Source organism: Cebus imitator, unplaced genomic scaffold (assembly GCF_001604975.1).
Source record: "Cebus imitator isolate Cc_AM_T3 unplaced genomic scaffold, Cebus_imitator-1.0 Scaffold13, whole genome shotgun sequence".
Classification (NCBI taxonomy): domain Eukaryota; kingdom Metazoa; phylum Chordata; class Mammalia; order Primates; family Cebidae; genus Cebus; species Cebus imitator.
The window spans coordinates 5,453,550-5,464,335 of record NW_016107328.1 but is presented as its reverse complement, the minus strand read 5'-3'; the positions used below and the strand labels follow the sequence as shown (position 1 = coordinate 5,464,335).

The window sequence follows — 10,786 nt, the reverse complement described above, 5'->3', positions numbered from 1 at the left end:
GGAGAGGGTGTTAGGAACCTCTGGCATTTCTGGCATTTCCTGGAATTGCAAACAGAGGTTAATTCTGTCCTGAGGAGATGCAGAGATAGTTTGATCATTTGCAATTACAGTGCTCACTGGAGAAAAGGTTAAAGATGAATCAGTTTTCTCTGAGGCGTCTGGATTGGAGATGCACAGAAGCATGCATTCATAGCCAAGCAGAAGGAGGAAGAGAGGACTTACATTCTGTTTCCCCACGATGTTATCGAAGGGCAGTTCAGGGCTCCAGGATCCTTCAGTGAACGTGGCCCCACTGTTTCTCCGGTCTGAGGAGCTCACTGACTCCTTGACAATATCTTCAGGCAACGACAGCAGACTGTCCTCAGGCTGCTTAATTAAATAAGTCTCTATATTATGCTTCCTCAGGAATTCATTCCTCTCTTTACCATGACCCTCTTCCACGTTATAGTCACCGTTGAGACAGTCCAGTGTGGCTTTGGAAATGTGAATCCTCCTGTGTGTAGAAGGTATAGGTCATTACACACTCCTGATGTTGCCTACAAAGTCTATTTATTTTTTGTCCAGTACAAAGCAAACATCAGGGCTGCACATGGGTACTATTAAGACATGTCCTCAAGGACAATACTTGTCTTCCTAAAAAGTAGAAAGAATATAAGAAAATAGAAGCATAAATCCATGAGTACAGTATCACTGACATCAACCCAAGACACACTGCTACCTCTGATCAAATACAGTCCTTCTGTGCTACATCTAGCACATCTTTTGGCTTTTCTTATGATTGTCAGCCTGATCTCAGCAAACTTTACAAGTCAGTGTTTTTTTTCCAATGGTGTTGATTAGAAAAACAAGTGCTGCAAATATTTCTGAACCCCAGTGGCAATTATTGTCCAGATCACCATGCAAAAACAGTTCTTTCGTTGTCTTGGAAACTTTTCTATCATTTCAATTTTCATGTATTTGTATATTGTTTCTCCAACTTGTCTATATGCTTCTCAAGGGCAGTTCTGATAAGTCCATAGGGTTACAGTGAGTGTCCTTTGGGAAATCCACTGTGGGGTATAATTTTCCCTGTAACGTGTGTATTATAGGAACAAAGAACAAAGCTGTGGACATGCACAGGCTGGCAGCTGGCTGGGCTCACTCACAAGTGAAGTGACTCATGGCTGCACAATTGTCAGCCACTGTAGCTCATGACTCAGGCTTCTTTTTTAGCAAAATAGCATATGATATCAGGGCCCTAAGGATCACACTTGATTCATGGAAATTTCACATGGTAAATTCTTCTGAGGAAGAATCTCTCTGTCCTCATAACTGTCTAATTCAATCAGACTACTTATTGTGTTATAATGTGGTCTGGGTAGACTAGCAAGGTAAGGTGGTTATGAACATGGACTTTATTGCTAGGTCTCCTGGATTCAAACCCTAGCTCTGCCACTTGCTAGCTGAGAGATCTTGGGCAAATTACTTAGCCTTTCTATCAGTCTATCTTCTTCCCCATAATATGGGAAAAATAATAGCACCTATCTCTTATGATCATTAGATTATTCTACAAGTTGATTTGTGGAAGGTAGTCAAAACAGTGCATGGTACAGTATATACAGTATAACAGCAAATACGAAAGTTGTTAAAAGTATTCTAAAAAATGCCATTGTAATTATATTACTGTTGAGTATTCTATGCCTCCTCACGGCTTATGGAAGACAATTGTCAGGCCTTCTGAATAAGGCCTCTAAGCTTTCATTCCCTGGCTCTGTCACTTCAAAGCTCATTTTCTGACACTCTTCTAATATAGCTCCTTTATGCTCTCTCCAGCTATTCAAGTAATTGGCAATTCTCCAAATTCAATGTGCTATTTGATGCTTGCTAACAATTTCCTACTGTCCAATTCAGCTCAGAAGTCATTTCCCTAAACTTACCTTAGTATTCCTTTGAATGAAAGAATGCTTAATATTTTGCTTGGCTTTTGTAATGCTAAGAACAATATATCCAAGTAAACAGAGACATTTAAAAAAAATTAGAGTAGCTTTTTAAAACTCATTGTAGTGGCTCACACTGAGGAAGCTGAGACAGGTAGATCACTGGACCTCTGGAGTTTGAGAACAGCCTGGGCAACATGACAAATCCTGTCTCTACAAAAAACGTACAAAAGTTAGCTGGGCTTGGTGGTGTGCACCTGTAGTCTCAACTATTTGGGAGGCTGAGGTGGGGGGATTGCTTAAGCCCAGGAGGTTGAGGCTACAGTGAGCCCGAGATCATGCCACTACACTCTAGCCTGGATGACAAAGTGAGACCCTGTCTTAGAAAAAATAAATACCTTCATTAATTAAAGAATATGCAGTTTACTTTTAGTATTAGCTCTGCTACTCCCTCTCATTCTTCTAACCCATTCTGCTAAATCCCTCCTCATAGAAAGAATAGTTCATTGTAAATAACATGTGAAAAAACAAACTACAAACAAATCATTTCTGATAATTTAAGGCATGTTCTTCACATCTTCCAAATAAATATTTTGATTGATTTCAAGTGCAATATGTTAAAAATCAGTATGTGAAAGATGTTTGCGCTCTCTCGAGAAATGTCCTGAATAAGTACAAAATATTCCCAAGATGTATTTTGTTCATATACATGAACTCAATAATATTTCCCTGGGAGAGTAACAGATCGTTTGACCTTCCATGAAAGGGAAGTCCCCATCTGCTTTCTCAGATCAAGCTCAGAGTTAAGACTGGAAGCTTACCTTTTTTTCTAGGCAAAATGAACCTGGTAGGAGGGTTTTATAAAGTACAATGGTTGATTTTCTTTTAAGATAATTAAGTTAAATATCAACCCCATTTAGCATTTTCTCTGGATTCTACATTTATTATTATTCTACATTGATTATTCTGCTGTCAGTATGCAGGGGGACTAATATTTCCATGTATTAAATCAGTGTTATGTTTTTGCTAGTGAAAGAAATTCTCGTCTTCACTGATTCTTCTGCTGCAGTGCTAATCAATATACACTTAAATGTTTTGATAGAAACTGGGTTTTAGATGTTTCTTTCCATCCTTGCTACTAACTTGAACTTTGGGGTAAGTCATTTGCAGATGAAGTTCTGTAGATTTCATTTCTTTCTAAGGAGATGTGTCAGTTTTCAGGCAATATTCTCATGTACTGAGTGTCAAGTAAACGTGACATTTTCTGATAATTTTTAATGCTAGGATATAATAAAAGCAGTCATGATAGTAAATAAGATCTAACAATTGTGTAACTCTTGCTTTGTATAAATGTTATCTAGTAGCCAAAGGTAGTACTTATGCTCCATGGATTATCTCATGTAATATCCATTCTTCCAACAACCTTAGGTGACAGACATTTCTTTGTCTCACTTTGGAGATGCTGAAACTGGCCTAGAAGTCACAAGTATGTATTTGGCCACAAATCATATTAGTGGTTAGTGGTAGTGCTGGATTGAGACAAGAACTTTTACTTTCAGGGTCTCTCTACCACCCTGCAACTGTATTATATGGTAACCACTACTACAACAACCACAGTTAATATTTACCAAGTACAGGACAAAGAACTTTATATGCATTATCTCATTTAACACAAGCTCAGAAATGGTGATCTTCATGGTGTGGTACTAAGGCCAGCAGTTTCTACCAGGAAATTGTTAGAAAGGCATCATTTGAGTTCTATGCCAGACACATTGGACCAGAAACTCTGCGGGTGGGGCCCAGGAATCTATGGTTTAATAAGCCCTCAGGTGATTCCAGTGCTGAAGTTTGAGAACAATTGTTCTAGAAACCCAAGGCTCAGGGGAGTTAAAGAAGAAGACAATAAAAAAGCGGAAAAATATAAGTCAAAACAAGATCAAACCATGGTGGATTTGGAGACCTGTTTTGACATTCCTGCATTTTGCACGTTGACAACATCCCTTGGCTGAGCAGAGCTGGATACTATGTAGAAGACTACACTGAGTTCTTCATCTAGACTAAGTGCATAGTCACATTTGAAACTACATTTTTAAGGCTGGTGTTTTCAGTTCAAAATTACAGTGAAGAAACTGGGAAGGGCATAAAGTACTTGCCACAATCTTCCAACCTTCACAACTCGTAAGTAGTAAACCCACGGTTCAGACTCATGACTCATGATATTAAAAATAAGAGTGTGAAAGATGATTTAAACTCAGTCACTTTTTCTTTTTAAAAAGTATTTTACTCATTTCTTTTCAACTTTCATTTTAGAATCAGGCAGTATATGTGCAGGTTTGTTACAAAGTATATTTCATGATGCTGAGGTTTGGGGCAAGACGGAACCCTCACACAGGTAGTGAACATAGTACCCAATACGTAGTTTCTCGTCCCTTGACCCATTCTCTGCTTTCTCCCTCTAGCAAGCCCCAGTGTCTATTCTTGTCTTTATATCCATATGTACTCAATGTTTAGCTCCCACTCATAAGTGAGAACATGTGGTATTTGGTTTTCTGTTTCTGCATTATTTCACTTAAGATAATTTCTTGCAACTGCACCCATGTTGCTGCAAAGGACATGATTTCATTCCTTTTTATGGCTTCATAGTATTCCATGGTGATGTGCTGATTTAAACTTGGTCACTCTTCTGTTTCTTAATGCTATTGAGAACAATAGCTAAACTGGCTTCCAGATATCAAAGCAGTATCTTACAAACCTCCAAAGTATATTCTAAGGTTTGCAAAAGGAATCTATTGAGTATATGGGCAATTCTCCATTTGGTGATGCTTTTAAGAGACAGGCCTGGAAACACAGATGAATTGGCTATCTGGTGTGTCTAAATTCAGCAGGTAGTTACTTGTGGGAAAATTCTAAAGAATGGAAAGATTTAAGAAACCCAGCAGTAACACATCAGGCCTTCCTCAGTTCTAAACCTGTCTGGCAAACAGCCGTGACACAGCACAGAGAATGAAGGATCCCCATAAGAATAGTAACTGACCTGGGGCTGTCCCTGCACAGTGTACAAAGTGCTTCATACCCATTGCCGGAGCTAATCTTCAGAGGAGATCTGTGAGGTGGATTATGCCTATTTAGCAGATGAGAAAACAAACTCTCATGGAGGACAAAAATAAGTTCACAAGGCAGCAAATCATAAGTATTACTATTTCTCTTTCTGCGGTGAAGAAAGTTAGACTTGGAAATTAAGCACTGGCCTGAGATCACAAAGATAGAGTGATGCAAGCCAAGTTCATGCTAAAATCACATGCCAGGTGCTGTGCATGCTTTGCGTAACTTGCTGAAGATAAAAGAGTTTAACATGGAGCAGAATGGGAATCCTAGTTACCCTGATTCCACCTCTTATTGTCTTTTTCCCCCATGATAACATACTACTTGATATTAAATATAATTTGCAAGGAATGGTGGCACATACCAGAGAAATCTATGACTCCAAGGGCAGGTCTAGGAGTAGGGCGAGGAATATATGTAAGTGCAGTATCTCTATCTGTCTATTATTCTATCTATCTGTCTATCTGTCTGTCTGTCTGTCTGTCTGTCCGTCTGTCCATCCGTCCGTCTGTCCATCCGTCCGTCCATCCATCCATCCATCCATCATCCTTAAGAAAGAAAGAAAGAGATGCTGCAGATTATCATACTGGCTCAAATATATTTGAGATCTTATTAGGTCCAATCTGTGTAAACAGAATCTTGATACAACTTTTCAAGACTCACCTTAGTTGCAGTGGACTTTGCAGACCACTAGCACCTTTGCGGATCCTGTGTTACCCAATCTTGACAGCCAAATTTGAAAAGTTGAATTTTTAAGGAAGAGCCTAAATTTCCTCATTGAGTCCCAGGTCATGTATGAAAAGTCAGTGGATCTTAATCCTGGCTGCCCATTAGAATTAATTTAAGAACTTAAAATAGATTCTGTACAGATTCTTCTTTAAATAAACTGGCATGGGGTCTGGAAAATAGCATTTTAAAAATGTTCCTTTGGAGATTCCAATGTGCAGCCAAGTCTAATAACCAACACTATGCAGGGCAGAGACCTGAACACCTCAGTGTTATTCTACATCCTTGTTGCCTCTGATGCATTTTACCAGATTTTGGAAGCTAATAGTTGTATGATGTTTCAATATTTGGTCTCCTCCCAAATAATTGCTTCCAAGATTTAACCTTGAATTTCTGCACACAGGAAACCCACTGTCGCAAAATGAGCAAATGACAAGGGTTAAGCATGAAAAGGGCTTTGCTTTGGCTTACCCAGGGATTCCTCCAGATTCGAGTTTGTTTGCAATGTCCACATCCCAAGACCAGACATCAAATTGCCACTTCCTTAGTCCCAAAACACCACACAGCACCGAGCCTGAGTGGATTCCAATCCTCATGTCAACATCGTGTTTTGTCCTTGACCGCACATACCTGTTGACATAGATAAATGGAGAGACACACGCATTAAACCACAGTGGGCATCCTTGGCTCTGCCCTTTCAATGTCACCTCTTCCATGAAGGCTTCTTGGGCTCTTTAATAACTGGAAGGATTCTCTGAACACCCTTAGCCTTTTATCTGTACTTTTAAGGGCTCTTTGAAACCTTCATCCAAAACCTGCTGTGTAACCTCTGTCTCAGGGATGGTACCAGCATCTTTTTCTACCCAACAGTACATTAACTTGTGATAGATTATTGATTTCATACTTCATTACACATTCCATTTGCAACCAAAATGTTCATTGTTTCCTTCTCTCTATCCCTTCTGTGACTTAATTCAAATAACCATCATGCCTTCGTCTGGGATCCCTGCCTTGGCCTCACCTCCTTCCAGCTCATACTGTCATGGTTTCCAGTTACTCCTTCTAAACACAAATGTGACCTCATTACCCCATCACTCTTTTCTGACCTACCCTTCGGAGCTGTGGTCTCTGAAATAGAGTGTTTATGTCCCAGGGCTGAGCTGGGTTATCCATTGAGATGCAGGAAGAAAATGTTAGAACTTCCATTCACAGCTTTTGTTGTTTATGTTGAAAAGCTTTACCAACATTTGATATATAGATTGATGTTGGAAACTTACAGGATACATGTCTGGTCATCCTCTGACTATAAATATGGAGGAGGAATCTTGAGAAAAAAGAAGAATTTCTACCATTGGATGATCTTCTATAGTCAAGTATATTCTTTCAGAGTATTTTGAACAATTTTAGTTTATGATTAAATGATGTCATTTACGTAGAAAATAAAATGGTAGAATATAATACTTTGTAATAGAAATACTAGAAAAATTTTCATTGCCCACAAAATGCAATGATTATGTCACTTCAAAATGCTTAAAAGAGTTGTCAGATTTAAAAGTAGGCCATTCATTTTTCTTTAAGAAAAAAAGGCGTTCCAAATTTGCTGATTTTTTTGTGATGTTGAGTTGCTGTTAATATTCCTTCTAGCATATATTCGAAAAAACCCACAAACTTGTTTCATTTGTTTCTTCCAACTCAAGACGATGACTTAAGAATGACCAAGAAAGTAACTGAGCTTTATAGAAAGTGATGCTTTGAAGAAAGCATTTTGAGAATGAAAGTTTGAAAATGTTTCCATCTTTATAAGAATTTTGTTGTAAAACCAAAGGTATGTTATATCATCTATCAAAATTCTTAGAGCTTCACATTTACTAATGCTTAAATATCTTCTAAATGAAGATTTCTGGTGAGGGCTGAACCCATTTACAGGGCTTAAACCCATTTATGAGGTTTGAAAACACTTGTAAGTTATATGTTTAGCTGTGATGGCCACTAAAGCCAAGCATAGAAATAAATTGAATTTGGAACCTGACCTTTACATTACTATATCACAAACTATTAAACATTTTTTTAAATTATGTTTAAACCCACTCTCTAATAAATGGTGAAAGCAGAAAAGTCTTCTACTGTAATTATATTAAAATATTTTAAAGTATTTTTATTTTCTCATTATTCTTTAAAATCCCTATATTATGTATATTTTATGGTATATGTTTTTAAGTACATGAATATAATAGAATAGATTATAACTTTATTATACATGCATATCTTCATATAATTTTTTTGGTAAATATAGGGGTTAAAAATATTTAGATACCACTGGTCTATAAGATAAAATGGAAAATTCCTAATCTGGCACACAACATTCCTCATGATCTGTCCTGTACCTTAATTATTCCTCTCATTTTTCATGCACACATTAGACTCCAGCCATCCAAACAACAAGTCATTGTCTAAACCCTGTGCTCCTTCTTTCTTCTCTGGGACCATGGTGCTCCCTTGGTCTGGAATGTCCATTATCTCATTCAATGGAAGAGCTTCTACTCCATCTTTCAGAGTGAAGCTTGGTATAACTCTGGCCAGTAAGCTGCCCTGATTTCTAAGTCTGACTTATGTACCTTTCCCTGTGTTCTCATTGCATCTTGGGTGAGCAATAATTAGGGTGCTGTATTATAATAATCTATCTCCTCTAAGCTAATTGAGACTGGGGACTTTGAACGACTAATCTTTATATCCCCCTCTTAAGATTTACTGTATCTGGCACTTGGTTAACACTCAGTAGGTGATTACTGAGTAGGTAGATGCATGAGTGTCCAATACTTTCTATTAATGTTCCTATAGATTGAAGATTTTTGATAAAGAATATAAGGCCCTTGAAGGCATTTTTCCTGCCTGAGTTGGCCTTATATTTCTCACCGCCTGGAGCATCCTGCCTTTCATACAGTAGGACTTAAGATATGCAGTGTCCTTTTTTTAAAGAAAGAAAGAATGAATGAATGAATAATTCCATGTATTCAATTGAATCTTTGCAGTCTCTGTTCTTAAGTTGTAAGGTAATGCAAAGCTATTTACACAATAAAGTTGAATTGGATTGAGAATTTGGCAATATTAAAATAAATTAGACATTAGACGGGTAATCTGTGAACATTAGGAGAAATTCTTGTAACTAAAGGATGAGCTTTTTCTTGATCTTGGTGAAGTTCCTGGTTTCTGGGTCTTTGTTTTGACTTTAACTCTTGAGTTAAAAAGTATATGGTACTTTATATCTACTGACAATGAAAGCTGTAGGAGCCATTTAAAAAAAATTGACAAGGCAAGAGAAGAAATGGCATCCAGTCCTTGAGAGGAGCACATCAGCTTCTGATGCACTTTCCCAATGAGCTTCTGTGTGGCAGGTCATTAAGAGGGATCATTTATGCTATGCACAGCCATGCCCACTACTGTGTTATTCAAGTGTATAATAGGATTGTCCTCTCTGCATACTTTTTTAATTTTTGTGACTACATAGTAGGTGTATATATTTATGGGGCACATGAGATGTTTTGATACAGGCATGCAATGTGAAATAATCACATCATGGAGAATGGGGTATCCATTCCCTCAAGCATTTGTCCTTTGAGTTACAAACAATCCAATTATACTCTTTTAGTTATCTAAAAATGTACAATTAAGTTATTATTGACTATAGTCACTCTTTTGTGCTATCAAATAATAGGTTTTATTTATTTTTTGTACCCATTAACCATCCTCACCTGCCTCCTAACTCCCCACTACCCTTCCCAGCCTCTAGTAGCCATCCTTCTACTAGGTCCATGAGTTCGATTGTTTTGATTTTTAGATTCTGCAAATAAGTGCAAGCATGCAATGTTTGTCTGCATATTGATGTTGTTTTTGACCAATGAAATATGAACAGAAGTAATATGTGTCACTTTTGGACATAAGCTTTAAGACCATGATCAACCATACTCTTTAAAAAATCCTTCTCTCCTGTATCCACCATCATGAGTCAAGGAGCTCCTGATGAAGCCTTCTGAACCAGGGTCCTTGAATAAGAATGAAATGTAGTGATATCCTCCTATCACCCCCTTCCCGTGATGGACATAAAGTGTGAATGAAAAATAAATGTTTACTGTTTTAAGTTACTGAGATTTTAGGGATGTTTGTTACTATTCTGACTGGCACCCTCATGAGTCCCAATGTATGTTTTCCTTATAACATTGTCATGACTGTAGAGTGAGGATTAATATCACAGAGTTTAAGTGCCACAGCCGAGTTCTCATCTTGTTCCATCACACACTGGCAACATGACCTCAGAGTAGTTATTTCAATTCCCTATAGATGCTTTGATCTCTGCATCTATAAAACATTAATAACATTGTCAGGGTTAAGTGAATAAACTTATACGGAGTTTATGATAGTGCCTGGCCTATAATAAGCACTGGTTGCTTGTCTACTATTTATGAAGGAATTGTAGCCGGCAAAAGTATGGCTCAGAGCTGGTAAGTAGAATTTCTCTATGGCCCAGTGCTGGTAAGTAGAATTCCAGGACTAAATGGGCACTGTTGTGTTTTTAAAACCCGTATTATTTGCAACAGGTGATCCTGGGCACATAGTTTAATCTAACACTGAGTTTCAATGGTTGTAAAATAAGGCACTACCTGATTGCTTCACTCACAGAACTATTGAGAGCCCCAAAGGATATAATAATGGATGTTAAAGTGCTTTGCCAGCTAATGGTGAGAGATTATTAAACATTAGACAATTAACATTATACAGAGAACGTACTGGAGCATCCTAATGAAAAGACATTTAGATTATTTTTGTTTTCCTCTACAAAACAAGAAGCATAACAGGAAGACTTAACATTTTTTACTGTGTGGCTTTTCTTTCTCTTTCATTTCATGTCTGTGATTTGACTTAAATAAAAGATAAGAATGAAACTATGTAAAAGTAATTAATAATTTACAGACATTGATCCTCATTAGTAAGGCTACCCTGTGGTTGCAAAGAACCACAAACACACACAATGCATTTCAAGATCAGTT

General features: G+C 37.6%; 1 protein-coding gene across 3 annotated transcripts in view; it reads right to left on the bottom strand.

Moving 5' to 3' along the window:
• The window catches only part of ADCY8 (adenylate cyclase 8), a 268,034-nt gene that overhangs the window by 123,563 nt on the left and 133,685 nt on the right, over positions 1 to 10,786 (bottom strand). For all 3 annotated transcript variants that reach the window (XM_017500373.2, XM_017500379.2, XM_017500387.2), the window contains exons 6-7: positions 6,216 to 6,374; positions 223 to 493 (exon numbers count right to left, since the gene is read on the bottom strand). In XM_017500373.2, the coding sequence (XP_017355862.1) occupies positions 223 to 493; positions 6,216 to 6,374 (430 nt within the window). The remainder of the gene's footprint in view (positions 1 to 222; positions 494 to 6,215; positions 6,375 to 10,786) is intronic.